The 25,073-nt window shown below is 54.3% G+C and overlaps 2 protein-coding genes across 2 annotated transcripts in view; both read right to left on the bottom strand.

Moving 5' to 3' along the window:
• fam189a1 (family with sequence similarity 189 member A1) overlaps positions 1-10,116 on the bottom strand; it is a 28,200-nt gene extending 18,084 nt beyond the window's left edge. Inside the window, exon 1 of the mRNA XM_068741858.1 lies at positions 9,883-10,116. Coding sequence (XP_068597959.1) covers positions 9,883-10,116 — 234 coding nt within the window. The remainder of the gene's footprint in view (positions 1-9,882) is intronic.
• An 857-nt stretch (positions 10,117-10,973) lies between these two features.
• tjp1a (tight junction protein 1a) overlaps positions 10,974-25,073 on the bottom strand; it is a 41,187-nt gene continuing 27,087 nt past the window's right edge. Inside the window, exons 4-29 of the mRNA XM_068738797.1 lie at positions 24,951-25,053; positions 24,491-24,797; positions 24,134-24,240; positions 23,692-23,860; positions 23,484-23,619; positions 22,471-22,610; positions 22,259-22,364; positions 22,021-22,171; positions 20,511-20,619; positions 20,180-20,399; positions 19,780-19,964; positions 19,509-19,604; positions 19,322-19,404; positions 18,990-19,200; positions 18,320-18,420; positions 17,889-18,239; positions 16,965-17,201; positions 15,443-16,234; positions 15,275-15,357; positions 15,013-15,195; positions 14,821-14,927; positions 14,494-14,753; positions 14,257-14,405; positions 13,955-14,172; positions 13,687-13,830; positions 10,974-12,267 (exon numbers count right to left, since the gene is read on the bottom strand). Coding sequence (XP_068594898.1) covers positions 12,173-12,267; positions 13,687-13,830; positions 13,955-14,172; positions 14,257-14,405; positions 14,494-14,753; positions 14,821-14,927; positions 15,013-15,195; positions 15,275-15,357; positions 15,443-16,234; positions 16,965-17,201; positions 17,889-18,239; positions 18,320-18,420; positions 18,990-19,200; positions 19,322-19,404; positions 19,509-19,604; positions 19,780-19,964; positions 20,180-20,399; positions 20,511-20,619; positions 22,021-22,171; positions 22,259-22,364; positions 22,471-22,610; positions 23,484-23,619; positions 23,692-23,860; positions 24,134-24,240; positions 24,491-24,797; positions 24,951-25,053 — 4,843 coding nt within the window. The 3' untranslated portion in view covers positions 10,974-12,172. The remainder of the gene's footprint in view (positions 12,268-13,686; positions 13,831-13,954; positions 14,173-14,256; positions 14,406-14,493; positions 14,754-14,820; positions 14,928-15,012; positions 15,196-15,274; positions 15,358-15,442; positions 16,235-16,964; positions 17,202-17,888; positions 18,240-18,319; positions 18,421-18,989; positions 19,201-19,321; positions 19,405-19,508; positions 19,605-19,779; positions 19,965-20,179; positions 20,400-20,510; positions 20,620-22,020; positions 22,172-22,258; positions 22,365-22,470; positions 22,611-23,483; positions 23,620-23,691; positions 23,861-24,133; positions 24,241-24,490; positions 24,798-24,950; positions 25,054-25,073) is intronic.

The raw sequence follows: 25,073 nt of genomic DNA, 5'->3' as shown, positions 1-25,073 counted from the left end.
TTCATGTATGCAGAGCAGCAATCAAAGAATCCATTTCTGAGAGGAGGGGGGGGGGGGGGGGGTTTACAAACCGGGCCGTTTCTCAAACATCACCGTCGCCGAGATGGATGGCGCCGGCGCGGTTGCCGTGGTAACAATGAACAGGCCATTTGCCAGGATCCGTAATGACTTCCCATCAGCTGCTGCACTGAGAGGCGCATGGGGGGAGGGGGGGGGGGGGGTCCTGGCAGATCCCCTCCCCCAACAACACGATGACATGGTAAAAACAGCAGAAGATAAACGGGCTCCTATATTTCTGCTCACATTTGACTCTTTGAGCGCCACCTGCTGGAGCTTCCGTGAAGGTCCTGGTGTCGGTTCAGAACGAGTCTGAGGACCCCCCCCCCCCCCATCCTGCCCTTTAATGAGCCGGCCGGTCCGATGGACCTCAGTGAGCGAGAACAAATCAGAATCCTCATTGCTAGCATTAGCATTTGTAGTTTTACATAGCAGCTCTTGCTTTGCTGGATGCAGCGTAAATACATGACGTCTCTGTCTGCTCCTGCTCTCTGTCTCTCTATCACTCTCTCGCTCTCTCTCTTTCTCAACCCACCTGGATCAGACAGATGGCCGCCCACTCTGAGTCGTAGGTTCTGTTCAAGGGTTCTGCCTGTTAAAGGGACGTTTTTCCAAGCTGGGTTCAGGAGAACCTGCAGAACCCAGGTGGGAACTGCGTACAGGAGAACGTGCAGAACCCAGGTGGGAACCGCGTACAGGAGAACCTGCAGAACCCAGGTGGGAACTGCGTACAGGAGAACCTGCAGAACCCAGGTGGGAACTGCGTACAGGAGAACCTGCAGAACCCAGGTGGGAACTGCGTACAGAATTATCTTCACGCTGCACCAGAGGGAGAACAATGAGGAGACGAGGAAAATCACCCTGAGCTTTACCTTGAACTTTTTTTTTTCTGTTTGATCATTCTCTCTGCACGCGTGTTTGATGATGACCCCCCCCACCCCCCACCCCCAATATACTTTTCCTACAGTACCCCCCCTTCTCCTTCCATCCGCCACCTGCTCCTCCTTCTTAACCCCTCCCCCCACCCCGTGTATATCATCCCTACGCAGCAGCACCTCGCCATCGCCATGGAAACAGTGGCACAACAGCAGGTTGGCTGCTGCCACCGTGGCTGCCTGGAGGCGTGGCGTCTTCGCCACCCCTTTGCTCCTCTCATCTCTCTGGGGGGGGGGGGGGGGGGGGTCTCAGCACTCAAATTCTTGAATCGAGACAGGAGCGTCCGTCTGAACCGGCTGGCATCACGTTTGAACAATAACAGGACGGAGGGGAGGGGCCTACTGCCGCTATCCGCCGCAGGCTACAAAGAGATACGCTGTATTTTTATTTTGACGGGCAAACAGTGACTTCCTGTTTGACACATGCATGATTGTTTTCTACTCAAGCTTAGGAGGAACAATCTCTGATGAGAATCCACGTCAGCATCGACACGGAGCGAGGGATGAATCGGTCCAGGAGCCGGGAGCCACGGTCCAGCAGTCCAGACCGGAGAGGAGGATCATCACCATCACCATCACCATCACCATCATCATCACCATCATCATCACCATCACCATCATCATCATCACCATCAACCTTGGCTGCAGAGGACGAATCCTGGTCTCTCATTCGCTTCAGCCGACACACGCCGAATGCACCTGAGCCAGGCTTCCGGCCCGGTGCCGGTCCGGTAATCTCTGCAAGCCGATTGGAGCCTTTTATTTGTGCAGTTCGGTTTGTGAATTGTATCCTCACATCTTCTCAGCTCTTCAGTCCTCTTGCGAAGAACTCCTCGTATTGCTGTCGTATCCGGTTGTGGCGTTTGAAGCTCCGCTCCAATCCGGTTGGAAGCGTTGGAATCCTTGATTGACAGAGAACGACGGAGCCCGTGACCGCAGGTATCGCAGGAAGTGAGTCACGGAACTGTCGGCTGAACATTCCAGAGCTCCCGAACCCCGACGACGGGAGAGCCGAGGCAGCTGGCACCATTAAAGCTGCGAGGCTTTTTACGGCCACCGCGACCTAGCTTTAATTAGCCAACCTTCACGAGCGCACGTGCGTGACGCGCCCGAGGAAAATGAAAAAGCCCGGTAAAAACACGACCTTCAATGCGCCTGCAGCCTCCGACGCCAACCTCACGTTCACAGGCTGATTCTCAACGCGGCGACGGCGAGACCGGCCGCCGCGTTCCTCCGACCCGCCTTTAGAAGGCAGCCATGTTTACAGCTGTTTGAATCTTTCCGCTGAAGCAGGCCTGCGACCGGGTAATGTTCTCCGTTACGCATCAGCGCTGGCCCTGCGGCCTGGGGGGGTGGGGGTGGGGGTCGGGGCGCGGGAGAGACGAGCCGATGCACCCGCGAGGGCGGAGGTTAAACAGCAACCACGTGATTTAATGCACCAGCTTTCTGCGTTCAGCGGTTAGCGCCCTGCAGGACCCGGAAGGTGGACGGAAAAAAAAAAACTTTATAGTTCCCGCCTTTATGGGCGACAGCAGCCACGGCAGGCGCCGTTCTCAAGCTCCATGAATAGACGGACGCGACGCTTCCACATCTCACTCAGGTCGTCTCACAACCCAAAGATGAGGACTAAGCCCGCCTTTCATGAGATAATGGGCTGCTGCTTTTAAATCTGCACAAAGAAAGAGAAAAATGGATCTGAAAGTCACTCGAGTGACGACGACCGGGAGGGAACGGCTGGGTTCGACCCAAAGCGATGGAGATTTACGGTTTCATCCACAAACTGGGAGACTTAATTTAATTGGTAGCAGTTCAACATTAAACTCTTTAGCTTACGTCCATTAAAAAAAAGGGAGGAAAGCAAAAAAAAACAGCATAAAACGCTAAAATCAGACGAGCAAATCACGAGAGATCAATACCTCCTAATCTGAGCCTGTGATCCAGCAGCGCTAATCTCAAATCAGAGGTCAGAATGAGAGAATAGCTTCTCGTTCATCGTCAACGCGCCGTGTGGCGTCGTCTTCGGGGACGGGTGAAGGAAATGAAAAGGAAGGTCGGCAGCGCTTTAGATTCATCCGGGAAATTCATTTTCCGCGTGAAGCAGGTCGGAATCAAGGAGGCGGATTAAAGTTATTACAGGATAACAGGAGGAGCAAACAGGAACACAACGATTCTAGAATAAACAAGATTCAATTCATGTTGCGGAACAAATACTACACACACACACACACACACAACATGGCGTGCAGAAGTGAACTGTTGTTGTTTGTTTATTGCGTCATTCCTCCTGTAACACATTTATTCGTGCTTTACACGGTAATTTGGAGCTGTAATCTAATCCGCGCTATTTACAGCGACCCCCGATGAAAAACGACGATTCTGTTTCATCCGTCTCTCTCATCCATTAGCTTGTGCGTGCGGCGCGCGCGCGGTAAATCGATTTACGCATGCGACAGGACGGCGTGCGTGGAGTCAGCGTTCTGCATGCTTTTAATTCCACGCGCGCACCTTTTCATTCCTGTTTACGCCTTTATGTCATTTCAAAATAAAAGCCTGTTGGATGGAGCCTTTCCTGACCCCCCCCCCCCCTGCAGAAGGTCCACTTCATCCACCCACTCCAAACTGAGCGCTGTGCAACGGGCCGGCGTGAAACCTAAAGCCCCCCCCCCCCCCCCCCCCCAATTTATCAAAGCGGTCCCACAAATCAATGTGGATTACTTTGGGAGAAAGCGCTGCTCGCGTGGCGGCCGGCGCTTCCCCATTACCGGACAACAATATTGTCCTTTTGGGAGGCTGCGATCATTTTGTGTATTGATCAAATAAAGGAAAAGATCAGGGGTAACCGTGGCAACGACTGGAATACAGAGCGAAGGCCACAAAAATAAAAGCATGGTCTCTGTGCAGAAATAGATCGGCGCTGAGGTCGCTCCAGACTCAGGGAGCGTCTTTTCAAATAATAAAGGATTATCCCTGTAATCCAAATGGCGACCACTTCCATCACGCCAGCGGGTGCGACCTTGTCTGACGTCAGCTCGGCGCCACTCTGGGGGGGGGGGATGAGAAACCTTCCCTGAACCCTCCGTTAACGGAACCTACGCTTAATGTTTGACAGTTAATCTCCTTGCCTTCTTTTTCTTCCAGACTCGAAGCAGATCTCTTTTCTATATTCCGTACCAATTAGCCGTCCTCTCCTTCGTGAAAGGAAGTTAATCACGTTAAACCTCTCGGCCCTGCCGAGCATGCCCTCCTCAAATATTCGCCACCCTGCTATTTCACCGAACGGCGCCGGATGAAATCATGTGGGAGTTCCTCCTCAGAGCGAAACGGGATTAAAAGGAGAGCCGGCGGCTCCGGAAAGCACGACTCAACCTTGGATGAAACGCCACAAAAATCAATCAGCTGGGGCGGCCATGTTGGAGACTCGCTGCTCTTTAGTGACGCTCCTCTGGCGGAGGAGTGCGAAGAGGAGGCCATCTTCTACGCTCCTGCACCAGTAAATATGCTTTTACTCTGAAAGGTTCAAGGTTCCTCTTCCTGATCCGATCCTGGCTTGTCAATCCAGAAGATCGAGTTGGAGGTAAATCCAGAAAGACAAGCGGAGCAATCAGGAAACAGGAGACTCGGGTACAACGATGAACCGGAACCCGGAAGGACAAATGAAACGAGAGGACGGGTGAGATTAAACTAAACAGGAAGCAACGAAGACAGGAAGTAACAAAGACGGGAAGCAACGAAGACAGGAAGCAACGAAGAGAGGAAGTAACGAAACCGCAACCCCGTGGTGCTTTACAAGAAGCCACGATTCCTGAAATTTGTGGGTTTTATCAACACGGGAGTAAAAAAAGAAAAAGGTTATTTCGAACCCTTCCTTGCTCCTTCACCTTCACATCCCTCTGATTTACCGTTTCGCCCGGGATGAGTCAGAGCGCTTTCCTTCCTCGTAAATCTCATTTCAGCAGGCGAGAGAAACGGACGGTCCCACGAGTCCCTCCCTCGAAACGAGCCACCGTCGTCTCCGGTCGCCATCAAACCAGCGGTGACGGGTTCTGATCAAACAGGAATACCGATACGGCTGCTATTCCGGAGTTACATCCATCCTGGATTAACATCCCATGATGTGGCTTCGTCTTCTTGTGCAGCCAGAATGACTGAGGACTTTGTGATTGATGGTTTTGCTTGACTTGATTCAAAAGACTCTCTCATTCATTCATCTTCTTCTGTGTGTCCGGGGTTGGGGGGGGGGGGGGGTCACAGAAGCAACATATGTTTTTAGATCTTCCTGGGGGATCCCAACATCCCAGGCCAGATGGGATCTATAATCCCTGCAGCGAGTTCTGGGTGGATGGATGGATGCGCCTCCCTTACACAACCAGGGGAGTATTGATCTGTCTAAAACACAAACTGGAGCGGTGGAGCAACGATGGAGACTTTTTTTAAAGGATGAAATGAACCTTTTAATGACCCCCCCCCTCCTTAAGGAAGAAATGGAAATGAAAAAGATCAGAGGAGGGATGCTAATCAAGCTAAAAAAAAAGAAACGCTCCAGAGTTGGAGAGGACGAGGAGGTGTCAACCTGAGGGGAGGAGCTGATGTCCCTTGGGGGGGGGGGGGCCCGCCAAAGGCTTCACCTCTGACCCGGGGAATTCACCCTCGTGCCATTTCATCCTCATTCACCATTTCCACAGGGGAAATTGGTGCATTTGGTTTCTTTCCCTGGTTTCTGCCCACGATGCCCCCCCCCCCCCCCTCGATTAAAACTATAATCTCTGTTTGTCTAAACGTGTTTTCGGAGAATAAAGTTATGCACGCTAACGAGGTAGCCCCCCCAGGGCTGCAGAGGAAGACGAGGGAGCAGGAGTGTAAACCTGAGGGAAGGACCGGTGGCCCCCCGGGGGCAAACACCCTGTAAGACAGCAGGTAAGAAATAATTACCTCCATTACACTGTTTGGAGAGATGCCCCCCCTCCCCCCCCCTCCCCCGCTCATGTTGCGTCCTCTCTCTCTCTTTTGTCTTCCTCTGCTTCCTGTTCGAGACGCACACCTGCAGACTGAGGCCTTCCCAGAACCCCCCCCACCCCCCCACCTCTACGCGCTCCGCATTCAAACAGGTAAGGACTTGACGCTTTAGGTCCGCCTCCGCGCCCTCGTGAATCAACCTCCCACACTGCGTGAAGGCATAAAAAACCGCGTCCGACGCTCGCGGTTGCTAATCGCGTAACAAAGGGAGGCGCCCGTCAGCAGGCTTTGCCCATTGATCGGCCGTGGGGGGCAGCCTGGAGGGATGGATGCTCAACCAACGAGGACGGGAGTCAAACACGTTAACAAAGCTCCGCCCGTCTGTCTGAGATCAGACATTCGCGCCGTTTAAGGTCAAGGCGAGTCGGCGGGAAGCTAAACCGCTCCATAAAGGAGGATTCTTCTCCATAAACCTTCCACTTCCTGTCGGATTTACAGGGCCACAATACGCCGAGTGAATGTACACACAGGTGTTGAACACTTTGCACGCTAATCTTGTGAGGCTGAATAACCTAATGCCCCCCCCCCCCCCCAGTTCAACGCTGTTGGCCTTTTCTATTCAACACTCTGCAGACAGACGTCCTGGCGGCCGGACCGAGGCCGTTTGTAAAGAAGTGCAGCACGAAGCATTCTGTCAAACACGTCCCGGGCTGCAGTCCAGGACAACACGCCAAACAAGAGCCGGGGGGGGGGGGCGGCCACACATGAAAGCGTGAACACGACGCCGAGGCAGCAGAGACGTGATGTGATGTCACAGCGTGATGTCACACAGTGGTGTGATGTCACAGAGCTGCACACGGTGAAGGACAGAAAGAGTAATGAGTGTCGATTTACGGAAAAGCGCGGCAAAGAAAGTGAATGACAACCGTTCGGCGTGATAAAACATGACATCATCGCTCCGTAGGACTGCTTTAAACACGAGTGAGGTCACTGCAGGGATGTCCTGAAAGCCCCCCGGGGTCAAGTAAAAACGGAAGGCCGGTCCGATGATTGATGGGATCCATCTAATCAGCCGATCAATATGAGATTAAGTCCGGCGGACAGCGGTCAGCCTGAGAGCCGTTTAATCTAAAACGACAAGATGAGTAAAGCGAGCGAGGAGCCGAAGATAGATGGTCACAAACCGTTCCCGTTTCACTTCCACATGAGTGCGAGATCAATAATCTGGACGTGGAGGGACTGAGATCAACAATCTGGTGGAGGGTTCCTACGTCTCCTTATGCATCAAACCCAGCAGACCCCTCAGGAACCTCTCAGGAACCTCTCAGGAACCTCTCAGGAACCGTTCCCCACCGACGAGCTGGAACATCTAGAATCCCGTCTTTGAGAAGTCGAGCTGTGAATCCTGGGCTGGAGGCCTGAATGAGATCAGCGTTGGTAGGAAGACAGGAAGACCGTCTTTATCTTAAAAATCTTAATTCTCTGAGAAAAAAACCCCCGTCTGCGTTCTTTCCTTTATTTTCAGAAAAGAATGTTAGGAATTTCACCCTCGTGGGACTAATAAAGGAAAATCTGATCTTAAAGACTTTGATTCATTTTTCTTCTCAATTCACAGGAAAAAAATAAGCAGCTTGTCTATTTCTGCAAATCTGTTTGGACGCTGGGATCGGTTCCGAGTGTGATCCGATCCGTTCGGCGGCCAAAAAGCGGATTCACACCGGACAGATTAACGGAAAGGAGGCGTCGGTGGAACGTCGGCAGCATCGGAAGGGGCGCAGCTCGTCTCCACGGCTCTCTGTCCCGCCGTACGTCGTCTCCACGGCTCTCTGTGAGATATTTGTAGCACTGATCCGCTGGCGTACGACACACGCGCCGAGGGAACGGCTCGATTGATGTGCTCAACGCTGAGGTGGGGAGAGTGTGTGTGTGTGTGTGTGTGTGTCTGCGTGAGAACCAAGGCCAAGGTGTGACGACACCCCACAACCCCCTCCGTCACACAAATCCTTAATGACGTCCCACGGCTGCGACACACACACGCACGCGGTTTGAGGATGCGTTGTTAGCCTTCCTCATTAGCCACATTCGCCAACATGGCAAGACGCTCAGAGACACGACGTCAAGGAGACGAGCCTTTTATTTTCATCTGCAGGATATCAAAGGGTCGTTAGCATTTGAACCCGGAATAAGACTTTCACGAACGGCGGCCATCTTTCACGGACAAAGACGGAGCAAACGGACCGGCTGGATTTTTTTTTTTTTTGGTGGGGGGGGGGTTGAAGATGTTTCACCATCTCATCCACGAGGCTTCTCCAGCTCTAACAGGCTCGTTAGAACTGGAGTTTGAGAAGGCATCACGAGTCAAAACGCACGAGTCCGGGTCGTTAAAGTCGCTGAAGGAGCCTAATGGGGCGTCACGCGAGTCGTTAGCGTTAAGGTCACGTTTTAGCTTCTCCGTCTCCGTTGAAAACTCATTCATCAACACACACCTAGCCCGCCATGCATCTGAGATTCGTTAGCAACGTGCTAAATCAAAGGCTCTTGATTTTAGCTAGCAGGTTTACACGTCGAGCAAAAGCGCTTAATGGCAAAAGCCGCTTTCAGCGCTAGGACGCCATGTCAACTACTTATTTAAAACAATTTCTGTTGATAATTTATAGCAAAAAAAAAAAAGACAGAAATTCACTACGACTGTGTAACGACGCCACATTCCAGACAACTGGCTTTGGCTCCGCAGTGAAAGGTTACCCGACCGTAGCGACGCTAACGTCTTCCGCACTCGAGCGCCGCAGTAATAAAAAGAAGAAAAAGACCATCGTTAGATCAGAAACAGACGGATTCTGCAGAATCGCTAAAGCTATCACATCCCGCTAACTGGGGGCTGCAGATTAACACCAACCCCCCCCCCCACACACACACGGGGGGGGGGGGTCTCTCCTCGACCACGCTGTCGATACAATCAACTTCAACAGTTAGGGAAGCGGCCATTATTCATTAAGTCACAGCGTGGCGACCGCGTTTCCAAGGAATTAGCAGAAGGCGCGTCTGACTCATCGTCACGGCGACATCACCAGAGTGTGTGCAGCAGTGCATCGCCATGGCGACATCACCAGAGTGTGTGCAGCAGTGCATCGCCATGGCGACATCACCAGAGTGTGTGCAGTGCAACGCCCACGGCGACATCACCAGAGTGTGTGCAGCAGTGCATCGCCACGGCGACCGATGACTTCACAGCACAACGACAACAACGTGAAGGCGCTTCAGGTGGAGGAAGGTCAGGCTGACGGGTTTCCTCGTTTCGTCCAATCAGCTCGAGGCGCTGATCAAGAAGGAGCCTCGACCTTTGCCCTCTGACTCCCGGGGGGGGGTAAACTCATTTACACCCAAACGCGTCCACGCTCACGCAAAACATCACGTAGACTGAACCCCCCCCCCCCCCCCCCCCCCCAAGAAAAATCAAAGGCCGCACTTCTAAAGAAAGGAAAGCCGTAATGTGAGAACGTGAAACAGATTAATGTCCCCATAATGACTCTATACATACACACACACACACACACACACATACACACACGTGCCGCGCCCCCCCCCCCTGCTCTCTGCCCCCACGGCCTCTATAATTAATGGACTCTGGCAGGAAATCAGGGAAAAGTGCGTTCATAAATATTCACACAAACCGCCGTGAAAATGTCACAGGAAGAAAAAACATCTCCGGAATGATTCACAGAAAGTAGTACTGCAGTATTTAGAGTATACTTGATCTGATAGTTACAGGAGTGTGTTGACACACCAGGCTCTGGACCCCCCCCAATAATCTTTGGAAGCCCCGACAGGTGAGAAGTATCCCTCATATATCCCCTTCTTCATATTCCAGCCATCAACATGCTTCCGTGCGTGAAAACGTGCGTGGAACCGTGCGTGACCGCTGGCGCGTCCTACTCACAGAGAACCCGGCCCAGAAGGGGCAGGAGTGTCGGACCCGGGGCGACGTGGTGAGAGCCAGCGCGGCGAAGCTGACGGCCAGGATCAGACCCCCCAGGACCATCTGAGAGACCCCCAGAGCCAGCATGATCCGGGTCCGGGTCCGGTACTCCCTGAGGCGCGCCAGGCTGCGGGACAGGGACGCCGGGCTCAGGGACCCCGCGCCGCCGCCGCGGGGCAGCGCGTTCACGGGCATCTTCAACTGGAGCGCACGGGAAAGGGACAATGGTCGGTGTCCGTGTCCGTGTCCGTGTCCGGCGCGGGGGGGTCGCACCAATTAAGATGCTCGGAGCGGCTCCGGTCGACGCGCTGCGGCGGAGGTGAGGAAAGATGGCACCGGTCCGTGAACATAACGCACGGAGAGCAGGAAATCATCCGCAGCGGAGCCCATTCCTCAAAGGTCGCGCTGATCGTGCCCCCCCCCCCCGGAACAACTCTGAAGGTGACGGATGAAGCCCCGAGAAGACGCGTGGTTTGATTCAAATGTTTCGAGGAACGATCCATCCAAAAATATCCGCAGCGCTTCTTCTGTGCGTCAGAACATCCAAGGGACGCACAGCGCGCAGCCGATTGGAGACGAGCCGCGGCGCGGAACCTGCTTCACAACGGGGGGGTGGAGGAGGGGGCGTCACAGCCCACCCGGGCGTCGAACAAAAAAAAAAACGCGCTGGTGACGCAGCGTCGGCTGAAAAAAACGTGGTTTGGTTGGATCGTTTTAGTTTAGCTTGAAACCAGGACGGAGATGGATTCATCCTTCACGCTTCGCTCCTGAAGGCGCGCGCGCCACTTCCGGTCTACCTGCGCGCAGGTGTCCTCGGTGATGATCGATAACGAGGCGCGACTAAATGAAAAGATCCCGGTCGAAAACAGAATTCCAACGCCTTTCCCAAAACATGACTGGAAATAAAAATAAAATAAAAATAACCCGAAATGCTTTTCTGATCATATTTATCGGTAGTCGAATTTGTTTAATCAAACACGAACTGCTCATTTTAAACTGCAGCTTAAAAACGTGGCGCAACAAGAACCGCAAGAAAATACACAAACCAGTACTTTACTTTCAAAATGATTTTATTTATCAATACAGTCGAATACTTGAAACTGTGCTGCAGAGGAGAAAGTCAGAACACGTGAAGAGCTAATATTCAATTAAAGCGGTTATAGATCTAAAAATAAAACGTACTGCTGTGCCAAGTAATATATCGTCTATTAGTACAAAAATACATTTAAAGGGCACACAATACAGCATCCGGTATCACAAACGAGTGGGGGGGGGGGGGGGGCTTTCTGAAAAACAGGATTTTAAATGCGTTTCAACCGAAAGCGAATTCCCGGTGGTTTAAAGATCGGTAGAAAAAGCTGCGATGCGACGCCGTCGGGTTCCGAGGCTCGTCCGGAACACGAAGGTACGCAAACATGATACAAAAAAGAAACGCGTTCATTTACAAACAGAAACGAGGCAGCCGTCGTTCTCTTCTCCAGGAGCAGATAGGGACCGCCTCCCAGCTCCTATCGACCGTTACCGTGGGAACCCAGGATTCTTTATACAGCGGGCTCTTTCAAAAAAAAAATGGCATAATTTACTATAAGTTATTGTTTGCTGAACGGAGAGTGAACCATCTGCAGGTAAGGCATCGCTGCGTGTGTGTGTGTGCGTGTGTGCGTGTGTGTGCGGGCGTGCGTGCGCGCAGAGGAGACGGAAGAAGTGGAGTAGATAGGAGAAAGGAATCGGAGGCGCTACTGGACCCGAGTAAAGAACATGCATAGAGTCTCCTTCAGGCCGGAGACGAGAAGAACTCTGAGGAGTCAGAGCCACGAGTCATGGCTGTAGGAGGAGGAGGAGGAGGAACGCCTCCCTAAAGGTTCGCTGCTCGGGTCGCCGTCCAGCTCGCGTTCGCCGGTTTAACTTCACGTCGATCTCTCAACCTTCATTAACGTGGAAAAACGGGATCCTTACTTCTTCTTCTTCTTCTTCTTCTTTTTATTGAGAATTTAAGGGTCAAAGTTCAGCAGATCTCTCCAGCGCTACGTTTACTGTACGAACACAAAAACCAGCCGTCCAGACGCACGCGCGGCGCCTCGTGAGACCCCGCCCGTCCATCCCGGCGTGGAGCTTCCACTTCACATCAAAATACCAAAAATAAAAAAAAGCGTTAACCAGCGGTGCTCCTCGCCGTCTGGCCTTCATCCATCGGTGCGGTAAGCGGCGCTCCTTCATCGCCGTGCGTGTTCCTCGTCTTCATTTAGCGTCCTTAGAAGTGGTCGATGAGCACAGAGACACAGTTGGCGCCCAGCAGGTAGTCGGGGTCTCCGGGGAGGGACTTGTTCTGCCAGTTTTTGGGGTCACCTGCAGAAAGTCAGACGGGATGATGAGTGATGAGCGCTGCTTTTTTATCTTGTTTTATTTTATTTTTATTCCTGCACAGAATTCAGCGACGCTTTCCGTCGAGTTAAAAACACGCTTTTTGTGGCCCGGGTCCAAGAGAAAAGTCGTAAAAGCAATTTCGTGTTTTTATTGAACGTCCCAAGCCTCCCGTTGACCGTAAATGGAACCTCCGACGCTGCGAGGCCCGAGTGTAATTACAATAATAAACATGGAGGTCCGTGCCAGGAGGAACGTTCCAGGGATCAATAAGAGGGGGCGGAGCCAGAGCTGCAAGCCGAGCCGACCCGTCCAAGTGACTGGTAAATGAAACAGTCACCTGGTTCAGGTGTACAAAGTAAAGGAGGTGGTGTTTAATGGGGGGGGGGGGGGGTTCATAAATAAAAACTGGTGACTATTTAATTAAGACGATATAAAACTGAGGTTAAAGGCAAAGGAGGAGGAGCTAAAACAAGACATTTGATGTTCCTGCTTCTAAATGACTGAAGTGATCGATCAATTATCGAAACGGCCCTCCTTCTGTGGGTCAAAGGAGGAAAGTTAAAGCTCATTTGGACCAACGTTCTCCAGCTTTCAACGACATCTGCTGGCGTTTGCGCCACCTGGTGGTGAAGAGCAGAACTCCCGAAACGACATATGCCTTGTTCATATCAGTTGTTTTATGATAGCAGCTCAAATATTAGATGTAAAAATTAGTTTAGCGTCATCAGGCTAGTTAACTTGGTACATAATAAAGAGAGGGAGGAGGCGCAGAGGGGAGGAGCGAGGAGAAGCAGGAGCACACGGAGGAGGCGGCCAGTGAGTGGCCTCGCTCCCAGTAAGAGGATTACGCCGCCGGCCGATAATCCTCCCACAATTCAGAGGGACGACGTCGCAAAGCTCGCGTCTCATTCAGCGCTCCGACTCTCATCCTGAAAATGAGGCTAATTAGCAGCTAATCCTGCCGGCTGCCAAAATGGCCACCGTTTGAAGACCGGAGCGAGAAACTTTTAAACTTCAACCAGGCTCAACATCCCAGACGTCCGACTGTTAAATAAAGATCTACTTCGAGGTCGGCGTGTTTTTATATTTGACATTTGAGCCGAGTTGCTGCCGTAGAATCTCAGACCGAAGCTTCCGTCGGTATTCGGCTTCGTGGTGGAGGTCGTTCTCCAAGGTCAATGTTCGGGTGGCTCCGCGAGCGAAATCATGTTTCCTGATCAAATGAAGTGACCTGTACAGGCGTCTGGTGCGTGAGTGAGGAGGAGCAGATCAAAGCAACCGATCGGCAGGAGAAAAGCAGGGCGGGGGGGGGGGGGGGGGGGTGAAACCTGAACCAACAGTAAACCACATCGTCACACAGCCAGCCCAAACGACCCCCCCGAAGAACAGAGCGCAGCGTACCCGACGAGGAGTCGGAGGATTTTAGAGCAAAAGACCAACCATCAGGGGTCATTGACGCACAGTGAGGGAGGCGGAGCTCCACCGGCTTCAGGAACTTCAGGCCGTGCGGGCCGCACATCACCAGAGGACTGAGCAGCGTCTCTCCTGCAGAGACGGGGACAGAGACGGAGACGGGGACAGAGACAGAGACGGGGACAGACACAGCGAGATCAGCTCCGGTAGGTCCACACGCGTCTCGTCTCGCCGCTCGGACCGTCCCGGACGTTACCTTTCTCCTTGTCCAGCGGGGGCAGGATGCTGTTGTCTCTGCACACCTTGAAGTAGATCTCCTGCTCCACGCCCTCCGGGATGGCGCCCTGCGGGATGATGATGCTGACTCCCGTCTCGATGGAGCTCAGGACGCCGCCGTTGGCGTTGAAGATGCCCCGAGCTGTCGCCACTACCGTGTGGCCTTCCTCTTCGTCCTCGTCATCCAGCGCAGAGGGGCTGCGGGGGGGGGGGGGGGCTTTGCCGTTAAACTCTGGCGTGCAGCGACGCAGCTTCGCCCTGAGGTCGCACGCGGCTCCTTACCTGACGGGGATGGCCTTGGGCGTGGCGCTGACGTTGTTGTGCTGCTGTTGGGGGCGGTGGCTCGTGGTGCGGGTGAACGTATCCAGACCGCTGTCGTGGTCCGGGTTCTGGGACTGCGGGGGCTTCGCGGGGCCGTCGCTCCGGCTCTGCTCCAAACACAACAGCTGATATTTAAACAACGACGATCACGCCACCCCCCCGGTTCTGGTTGAATGCTCCGGCGCTCACCGTGGGCGCGGCGGCGGCGTCGGGCTTGTCGTTGGGCAGAAGGTTGTGGTTGAATTTCGGGCTGTCGAACATGCGTGCGAACGGCTTGGCCGACACGGTGTAGGGCTTGGGCGTGTAGCGGTTGTAGCCCGAGGGCGGGGCGGCGCCGGCGTTGGCGTTCGGCTTCGGCGGCGGCTGCTCGCCGGTGCCGTTGACCGGAGACTTCTCTGGGAAACTCTTGTGTGGCAGGAAGTTGGTCTGGACAGTTTCCTCTCGGGAAGGAGGCTTGGCTGTGCGAGAACCACGAGGATGAGTCGAAGAAACGATCAAAGCCCGTCAGAAGTAAGTCAATCTTACCCTCGAGGGGGGGTTTGGGCAGCTTGGGGGGGGGCAGGGACGGCGTCACCTGAGGAACCGGCTCGTACTTCCTCTCCACAGGACTCGGCTTGTCCACCGACTCCGTCCTGCATCACAAAAAAGCCAAAACAATTGTTGAAGCCTCGGAAGAAGGGCTGGGAACGAGGACGGCGGGGGGGGGGGCGGCGTCACCTGGGGTAGTTGTGGGTCGCTTGTGCTTGTGGTTTGTTGGGCCCCACCTGGATCTGGTCAAAGTAGGACAGCTGCTTCCTGTAGTAGTCCTCGTCCTCGTCGGGGTCGTAATGGTTCGAGCGCACGATGTCGTCGGGGACGCCGCTCTGAGGCTTCTGAGGCGCCGGGATTCTGGGCTGGTGGCTAAAAGCAGACGGGCGAAGAGTTCACAGCACGAACCGGGCGCCGCCGGGACACGCCCGCCGGGACGTCGGGGTCTCACCTGAACGTCTTCTCTTGATCCAGGTTGCTTAGAGAATTGGCTTTGGGCATCACCCCCCCCGTTTTCAGGGGTATGTCGGCTCCCTGTTAAAGAAGTTTAGAAGTTATAAACGTGGAACATTCCGGTATCGGCGTCACCAGACGGCGCCGCAGCTTCCGGGTCTCTCACCTTGCTCCCGGACGAGTCTCCTGCGTCTCTGTCTCTGTCCACGGACACGGAGCGCTTGTTCTCGAACATCTTGACCCTCGTCAGGACCGACTGGGGCTTCATGGCGGGGTCGTCCTGCTGCTCCTGTCTGGCAGGGGCGGGCTTTGGGCCGTCCACCGGGGAAGGGGAGGCGGCCTCGGCTTTAGGAGGCGGCGTGGGGCTGGTTCCCGAGTTCGCCGGGAGGGGGTCATACTGCTGAGGTTTGTGGGTCTTTGGTTGTAGCGTGGGCCCCTGGTTGTAGGCGGGCCGGTGGGCCGGGGATTCTGGGTACGCGCTCAGGTGAGACTCCTGATCATAGTCGGGCGCCGGAGCAGGAGGCGGAGGGTCGTCGTAGCGGGCCGACCCCGGACCGGCCGGTTTGCCGTAGCGAGGCCGTCCGTCGAATCCTTGCTGAGGCGGGGGCTCGTCGTAGCGAAGGGGCGGAGTGTACTGGGAGTCGGGCCCGTCGGCGTAAACCAAACGGGGGTCGTAGCCGGCAGGAGAGACCGGCTGGTTGTAGGGATTCCACGGTTGGTGGTCGTAGTGAGGCACGCTGTTCTCATAGGGCGGGCTGGACTCGTAGTTCCGGTACTTTGGTTCCGGGTATCCACCCCCGCCGGCGCCGCCGCCGCCATCATACCGGCTGGGAGGGTGGTCGTAATCTCGGCTCGGCTGGTCAGGGCGGTATCCCTGCGGCGGGTTGTAGGACACGGGCTTCGTGGCGTGTCCAGTCCTCCCCGTGTTGTCCGTGGCGTACGGATCCTTCGGAACCATCTACCGGACAAATACAAAAGAGAGACGACGCTCAGGCTCCGCCCACACCAGCAGCGAGCCAGAGACACGAAAGGAGAAGATCCGAGTCAAGCAAGAGCGAAGGAGGATATTAAAGCGACTTCATCAGAACGAACGGCAGCGGAGGAAAGGAGAAGACCTGAAATAGAGAAAACCGAGAAGGTTACTGGTCAGAGCGGCGTTTAAATCCAGCACAGGAAGTAAAGAGGAGCGACGGAAGAGATGCAGCAAAACAATGTTTAGCGCCGCCAACGCCGAGCCGGCGTCCGGAAAGCCATCTACGGAGTCCCGACCTTTGAGAAGTAACCATCAACTCTCCCGTCGGAGTGCGACGGCCGCCATTAACGCGAGCGGAGAAGCAATGGCTACTTTTACAAAGACGTGGAAACACAGAAACGGGACGAGGGAAACGCGTTTCAGCCATGCGAGGAGGAGACGCGGCGGCGAGCGCTGCAGGGTCGGCCACAAGCAGGCGTGAAGCCGCCGACCAGCACGTTCACACGCACACGCACGGCGCACGCACGCACACACACACACGCACGGCGCACACACAGTCGTCTGGGCGGCGCTGCGGTCGGCACACATGCAGGATGGAGGGAGAAAGAGAAGCATGGCAGCAGGGCGGTAGCCAGGCGAGGTCAGAGCGAGCCGACCCGAGCCCCGGGCCCCCCCGGGCCCCCCCCGGCCCCCCCGGTAAGGACCAGATGGATACCTTCGGTTCTGAACTGCCCCGTCCCGACTGCGGAGGCTCTGGGGTGAAGCTCTGAGGGGCTAGCTCGGGTGCGGGCCTCCTAAGCGGGCCAGCCTCCGGGATGGGAGCAGCTGGAGCCTCCCCGGGGCCCAGACCCCCCCCTACGGTTTTTACAGTAAGGTCAGCAGCAGAGGGCCCCGTCTCAGCCGGGGGCTCGGGCTGCGGGGGCACGCTAGGGACGGCCGCTGCCTCTGCTTTCTGTGAAGTGGTTCAGAGATGTTTAATAACGCGCGACACGCCGAGCGCTACGACCTCGAGGGCCCTCCGGCGGCGGCCCGATCGCTAACCTCAACAACCAATCGCATTTAATCAATATCCGTAGATTGATCCTTTGGCATGTGAGCGCTAGGAATTAGCAGCAAGACAACTTTCCATCATCAGAGGAGACTAATTTGATTTTAATACTGCGGTTACATTATTAGAAGACAGACGTTTAGATCCACCAATCGGACACGGATCAATACATTCCACGGTTACAATGGATTAACGCTGGAGTGTCCAACATGCACGTAATACTTTGAGGTTGTAGCGTCACAGATAAAAAAAAAGAAAAGAAAAGTAGGTGTACTCAGGCGAGTAAAACAAGCGTCCTTTTCCCCGATGGCGTTGAGAGTCAGACAGCTCGTGGTCACAGAGTTCAAGATCAATAAAGTTTAAAAAAAAAATGCTCACAAAAATCAGCCGACAATCACATCAAGGCAAATAGAAGTACTAAATACGGCTCTCCCTCACTACACATTTATATACTGCAATAAATACCTGATTATTACGGTCTAATATAGGCAGACTTTATAAAGTGCTTCAGCAGCGCTTCCAGAAAACCCTCCGAACGCACGCCACGTCCTCCAGACAACGGGGAAGACGCGCAGACCTCAGAAACGCTACCTGCTGCGGGCCCGGCGCCTTGAATCCAGCCGGGTCGATCCGGTTCAGGGGGCCCGGCTGCACCGTGTGCGGATACCCGGCGTACCCGGGAGGCTCCTGGACGACGGGCGGGTCCTCGCGGACGGGCTCGGACGAGCGGGCGATGGCCAGCTCCGTGGGCGGGCCCACGTCGTCGTTCAGCGTCTCGTCCAGCTCCTGGTCGGTGTAGGCTCCGCCCTCGGTGTCCGTGTCCTCGTAGTCGGACGTGTGGCGGCTGTCGGTGCTGTACATGGAATACTCACTGCCCGGCGCCGACAGGTAGGAGAGGCGGTCGTCGTGGATGTCCAGGTCATCCTCGGCGGCGCCGTCAGCCTGGGAGACGAAAGGCGGCGTGAGAAAAAACCGCCGCTCGCCGTGCGCGGCGGCGAGCAAATGCCGCCGTTCGTTCTCACCTTGCCCTCCGAAACCCACACCAGCTGGTTCTGCTGCTGCTGGATCGTCTCCTTCAGCGCCCCGAACCAACCGTCGTTCATGCTGTTCAGGTTGATGGTCGCTGAACGCACAAAAGGGGAGGAGATCATTGATCTGCCGCCGGGTCGTGTGCAGCGTCCGTTCACACGGGCCCTTCGACCCCAGAGAGGGGCCGGCGGATCTACGTAATCGACACCGTGCCCTTTGCTAGTCGAACCGGGGACTTTCTCCACCGGTTCATTTCCATGCTGCCCGGGTCGATCCCGAGGGGGGAGCAAAACGGGGAAACCGAAACGTCTCCCGTCTTTGGTCCCGCGGGATAAAGATCCGCCCACGTGAGGAATGTTCCGGAGGTCGTTTCAGAAGGAACCCGCCTTCTTAAGCGTCTTTGAGTTCTCAGAAAAGCGCTATATAAATAAAATGTATTATTATTATTATTATTATTAAGGTTTGAAAATGAAGATGAAATGACCGCGACCGCCGTTTGGACACTGAAGAACTCACATAGTCCAGATTAATGATCTATAGCAGATCAATATCATTATCAGCAACTCATGGTCACATCAGATACCTTAAACAAATCAAATCAAGAGTGCATGCTGGGAAAGGGGGCTCGGTCTCTACACAGCCATGCACCGACGCTGGACTCACTGGTGAAGAGGTGGTGGTTCATCTTCCTCAGCTTCAGCGCTCGCTCGTAGAGCTTCCTGGCGCTCTTCCTCGACTCGGGGCACAGGCGGGTCCTCAAGGTCTTGATGCCCTGCTTGCTGTCGGGGTTAAGGAACGCCACGATGGGGTACCACTGAGCGTAGTTCAGCCGGTCCACTGCGTTCGGGGTGATGTCCAGCACCGCGTGCTTGTCCTTCAAACGCAGGAAACCAAAGGGCTTAATGTCGTTTTGCTCCCGACACCAGGGGGCAGCAGTGGCGCGCAGCCATCTTATCATTGCCCTTAAACACACGCGTCCGTCGCGCGGCTCTCACCCGGTCAATGATCTGCTTGATGGTGTGCAGGCGAATGATGCCGGAGCTCTTCTGGTCGGTTCCTGCGTCCCGGGGCTCGCTCGCTGGGAGACGAGTGGAAAGAACGGGCGCATCAGAAACCAAACGCCGGCCGCGCCCGCTCCAACGAGACGTTGCTCCACGATCAGAGCCGTACGTTCGGACTTACTTGCTAATTCGAAAACGTCTGGCTCGTCCCTTGCTAGTTTCTCTCTGCCTACGTCCGCTATGGGCCCGAAGATGACCACGGGCCTCAGGAACCCAGCTGGACAAGGAGAGGACCGAAGGTTAGCTTTAGGTTAGCATTGAGCAACGCTTAAAAACGCAGCCCTACATCAAAATGATCGTTTATTTTTTTTATGAATCAATAATTGATTGCCAAATCGGCTCGTGTTTATTTGAGCTCCGAGGTGGAAGTCTGAGAGGAAGCTCAGCCTCACCTTCCCTCAGCACCACCCTCTCATAGGCAGGGAATTTAGTCTGAACCGGCTGGGCCGACAGGTCCTCCCTGCTCTTCCGCAAATTCCTCTTGGAGCTCCGCAATCCTCGGAACCTCCAGAAGTCGGCTCTGTCGCCTCCTGGCGTCTTGGGGAGGGTGTACTGAACGCTGGACAGCTGCTCCGCTCTGGACAGAGAAACGGAAGGACGGGGACGGGACAACGAGGAGTCTGTGTGTGAACGCTGCGGAGACGGGGGCGGAGCAGCATCATCCTTACACGCCTCGCAAAGCACGAAGGGTTAAATGAGTACACGCTCCCATTCCTTCGTCTCCAGCTCGCCCTTTAATGGAGTGCGGAACCGGACGTACAGGTAATGAGGGGCGTGGCCTTAAACGGCTACCTGTTTTTGTTAGGAATGATGCCCCTTTCCACTTCCTGGTGGTTCTTGCCAATCCGGATGGCGAGCCAGGAGCCCAGCTTCCCATTGTAGAGCGTGTCGACGACTCGGAACACCTCGCCCTTGTTGAAGCTCAGCCCGTAAGGCGACTCCTTTTCATATTCAAAATGCGTCCGGACGTAGAAGGAGTCGCCGACGTCGGATTCCACGATCCTCCGATACACTAAGAAAAACAAACAAGCAGAAACGATTGAAACCACACTCTGGATTCTCGGCTCTTCGTTCTCGCCGCGGTCGCCGGACTCCACGCCACCGCCACGCCACCGCCACTGACCGTCCTTCTTCTTCTGGGCCAGAATCGAAACCTCCTCCCCTCTTGGGAGATCCAGCAGGAACAGCACCGCTTCTTCCCGGATGATGTTGGCGAAGTCCACGTTGTTCACCTGCAGATACAGAAGGACCGGCGTTCCGTCAGACCGGCGTTCCGTCAGACCGGCGTTCCGTCAGACCAGACGATCCGTTACGGACAAACACGATCCGAGTCGAGCAGAATGACCGACTCAAACGCCAAACGAGGGGCCCCAGCAGGCCGCACCGCCATCAGGTATAACTGAAATACTCCGTCTGGGAGTATTAAAGGACGGGAAAGGAGTTCATCGTCTGTTCTTATGATGTCTTCCAGGGAACAGGCCTCCATGTTTCCACCCAGGCTTCCTGGCATTCCGACAGTTGACGTGTCACTGATTCAAAAGGTTTAAAGAGAACGAAGGATTCCTCAATCTGCCCTCTCCCAGATCCGCCCTACTTGTTTTCCAACAGGCTCAATCTCTGCCCAGCTATATGTCCACCCCCCCCCCCAGCTTTATGAGAGCCTATCCTGTTAAACTAGCACCAGAGAAAACGATTAAAATAGCTTACAGCCCCTGAACGCATCTCGTCTTGTTTCAGAGAGAACTCGTTTGATTTCTCACAGAAGAAGCAAAAGAAAAACAGGAGCAGGGCGACGCATTCCCCCCTCCTCCCTCCTCCCCCCCCCCCGCCCCGTTGCTGCCCCAAACACAATAACGCTGTTTGTTGACTCGGCCTGTAGGCCAGCGGGGGAACCAGAAACACATGGCCTCAATGGCTGAATCTCAGAAAGACACCTTTATCCTTCCCAGCGCATCCTGACCTAAGGAAAACCACCTAAAGATGGGAAACAATGTCCTGGAAGTCCCCCAGATGTTTTTACAGTGGAGAGAATACACCCCCCCCCCCACAGGAAAACACAAAGAGCTGCAGCAAATCATGCGTGTGTAAAAAACAACAACAACAACAACCCCTCCCAGCTGCAGAATGAAACAACAGACGCAGTCTTTGGCTGGTGCATGAAGACATAAGCGCGTGTCCCCATGTCCCCCTCGTCCCAACAATGTCCCTCTAGTGTCCAGTGAAACAGAAACGCAGCTGTTCCCGGGTCAGAGTGCGAGAACGACCTCAATTGTTTCTCCACGTCAGAACGCGAGGCCCGAGATGACTCACGGACCCGGGAGGCGATTTGTTCTGTATCGATAATGCTTCTTCAGATGAAGACAGAGGGGCCGTTGCCATGGGAACACAGAGTTTCAACAATGATTATAAGGTTTACGTGGGCGACTGAAGCGCGTCTGCTTTGAAAACAACACCAGATGCTCCTCCCACTTTCACACGGTCTTGTGTGGGTGAAGGAAATAAAACGGAGGGAAGTGTAGCGACAGGAAGTGATCAGAGATCATCTTCGCAAAACACACAAATAAAGCTTCGTATCTACAGAAAGCACAAAGTTCACAGTGTTAAGAGAAAAGAAAAATGGAGCGCGTCATTACCCGGAGAATCTGGTCTCCCTCTTCCAGCCCTTCCTTTGCCGCGGGACTATCCTCCAGAACTCCCGCCACGAATATTCCCACGTCATTCCCTCCGGCCAACCTCAGGCCAACGCTCTCCCCCTTCTTGAACTTGACCAGCTTCATACTCGGCCTGGAGGAGAACGGTTCGAGTGGAGGTCAGCGATCGTTCTCCGTTGAGCACTGAATACCGAGGATGAGAGCATTCCCGGCCGTTTACCTCAGGATGCCGTCATCGTGAGCGGCGCTGGGCACCGGAGCGTCGGAGGGGCTGACGGGCAGATCCACGTCAGGCTGGCCCGGCTGAGCGTAAACCGGCTTCGGTTCTGCCACAAAAACAAGGCGATTAAAACGGCGTTAGCTCAGCAGACAAAAGGCAAACACCGAGAGGACAGAGAGACCGGGTGATGGGGGGGGGGGGCGTGTCCATACCAGGCAGTGGCGGTAAGAGCTTATCGTCCCTGGAGCTGGCCGGGTCGCTGGCCTCTGACAGGACGCCGTCGTCGGGGCTCTTCACCGGCGTCGGCACGCCGGCCGGTTTGGATAGGAGCTCCTCCTCTCGACTTCGATGGCTGAAATAAGCAGCGCCCGAGTTAAGATGATGAACCGGTAACAACCGAGTGTGAGAGAGAAAGGGGGTCGTACAGGAAGCCAAGGCGTGGAGGCGCAGCTCTTCTTCAGCTCAGTAACACACACCAGTGAAATAAGACTTCAAAGGACGCAAAAGTGTTTTATGTGGATCCTAAGAAAGCACCGAGGCCTAAACCGGCTGCTCCTCAGGAAGGCTTCCGACGGACGGACGCCGTCTGACAGAAGCCCCCGTACAGCGCGAGACGTTAAACCGTCGGTCCAGGAGTCCACAGCGTGGTCCCACCGGCCCATGAAACGGACTAGATCCGTCCCAGAAGCTAAATTCAACCCATTAACTGAACACATAATTAGCAAACACTTAGCATCTCCCTCAAGAAAGGCGGAGTACTCACGCCAAAGCACCCGAACGTCGGACCATTGCTAAAAGGATTTGGAGTTCCGCTCATCGAAAGCCTTCAGGGTGTCTGCTAGCGACACGGAGACGGTGATTATCTGCTCCGTCCAAAAAAACGGCGCGCCTACGTGAAACAATGCCTCGCGGCCCGGCGGCCAATCAGGTTCCGCGAGCCGTCTGGCTTAAGGGAAAGCGCTGTGGGAAGTATGTCAAATTCCTTTTCCCTCCCCTAAGCAGATAGCAAAGCATTCCGTTACATCACGACCCAGAACAGTCAGACCTGTTGAGCTCATTAAAGCAGGTCTACTAGCATAGCAGCGCTACGTAGCAACAGCTGAGTAACGTTTAACAAATCAGAACCCTTCTCTACCAGGAGATGAATAAATCCTTCCTCTCTTTCCGGATCCTCCCCCAGAGGGGTGTGTGTGTGTGTGTGTGTGTGCGTGCGTGCTACGCCTACCTGCCATTGCTGATCAGGCGAGGCGAGTGTCGGAGATGTTCCGATAGTTCAGGCCTGTCAGGAGAACGCGATCGACTGCCTTGTCCTTGGGATCGATTGGAATGGTCTGACGTCAGAGAATGTATTTCTGAAATGTCTGAAATTAAAATCAAAATATGTGTTAGAATTTAATCAACAGTGTTAAACGGAGGAGGGCCGCTCGTCTCACCGTCTCGGTCAGAATTGTTCATGGATGGGACGCTGTCATCGAGGTCCGGAATGTTGAGCAGCGTGGCTCGCTCGTCTCTCTGAACCACCATTTTCAACTTGCCCTTTGACCTCTCGATTAGCTTCTTGGCATCTACCAGCGACAGGTTCTCCGTCACTGTGCCGTTGATCTACCAGAGGAAGAGGAGAGGATTAGCGCTGGAACCAATGGTGTCATCGGCATAGAGAGCAAACATATTAGAGAATATACTTTATGTACGGATACAATAGAAGTTTTATTTGCATCTCTTTTACTGTGAAGGAGAGGATTGAAATTGAAATGCCTGATAGACTCCGCTTCCGTTTCACTCTCGTACACAAGTTTCCAAACATTTATTATAATAAGGACCAACCGGAGTTTTAACGGCGCGTAACGCTCAAACATCAACGCTCCTTTCTCTCACCTTCAGCACGACGTCTCCCTCCTGGATGTTTCCATCTCGAGCAGCAAGGCTCTCCGGGGAGATGTCCTTCACAAATATGTGGCTGGCCAACCGCAGTCCGTATTCTGCTTTAAGAGGATGACCGAGCAATGTTAAAAGGACGCATCTATCCAACGTTCTACAAACATCATCGACAAATCAACAGGGCCGAGTCTGCAAGGTTTTTTTTTTTTCTTCAATCCCTCACCAAAATGATTTAGCCTTAAATCTCAGACACTAAAATATTCCCTGACATATTTCTTAAAACCCACTGTTCTTTGTACAGAAATTAAGGTAATTTCAATACGGGGAAGGCAGCGTGGACGTTGTGTTGCCGACCTTCATGTTTCCGGGACTTGACGAGGGTGACCTTGGCGGGTCGGAGTGGAACAGAGGAGGCTTGCGACCGCCGTTCAGATCGCGGCGAGGCGCTCCGCTCCCGAGAGACGTCCCGCCTGCTGGCGCCGCTGGGCTCGCGATCATGACGCCTGCCGGCGCCTCCGCTTGCTCCTTCGTAGCCCCGTCGGCCGTCGCGGTGCTCGTAGTCGTCCTCGTCGCTATCCTCCTCTTCGTGCTCAGACATCGTCTCCCTGTTGTCCCCTGGCCGGGAAACGGGGATCTGCACTTTCTTTTTACGACGGATAGTCTTGGAGAAGACGTGGAGATTCGACAGTTAGCTTATTGCATTCAGATGGTACCAGAACATCGTTAACGTTAAACAGCAGAGAAGTGAGGAGAGCCCAATCCCGAAAACACGGCGTTTACATCACGTATAAAATCAATCCAGTGGCAAACTTACTATCTTTGCATTCTTGCCGCTCTTTCGAAGCTGCTGCACGGCGTAGGCGTGTTCCACGTTGTCCATGGCGACGGCGTTGACCATCACCACTCTGTCGTTTTCTCTGAAATCACAACAATCAGT

The sequence above is a fragment of the Brachionichthys hirsutus genome, chromosome 1 (genome assembly GCF_040956055.1).
Source record: "Brachionichthys hirsutus isolate HB-005 chromosome 1, CSIRO-AGI_Bhir_v1, whole genome shotgun sequence".
NCBI classification, from domain to species: domain Eukaryota; kingdom Metazoa; phylum Chordata; class Actinopteri; order Lophiiformes; family Brachionichthyidae; genus Brachionichthys; species Brachionichthys hirsutus.
This window is presented reverse-complemented; position numbering and strand designations above follow the sequence as displayed.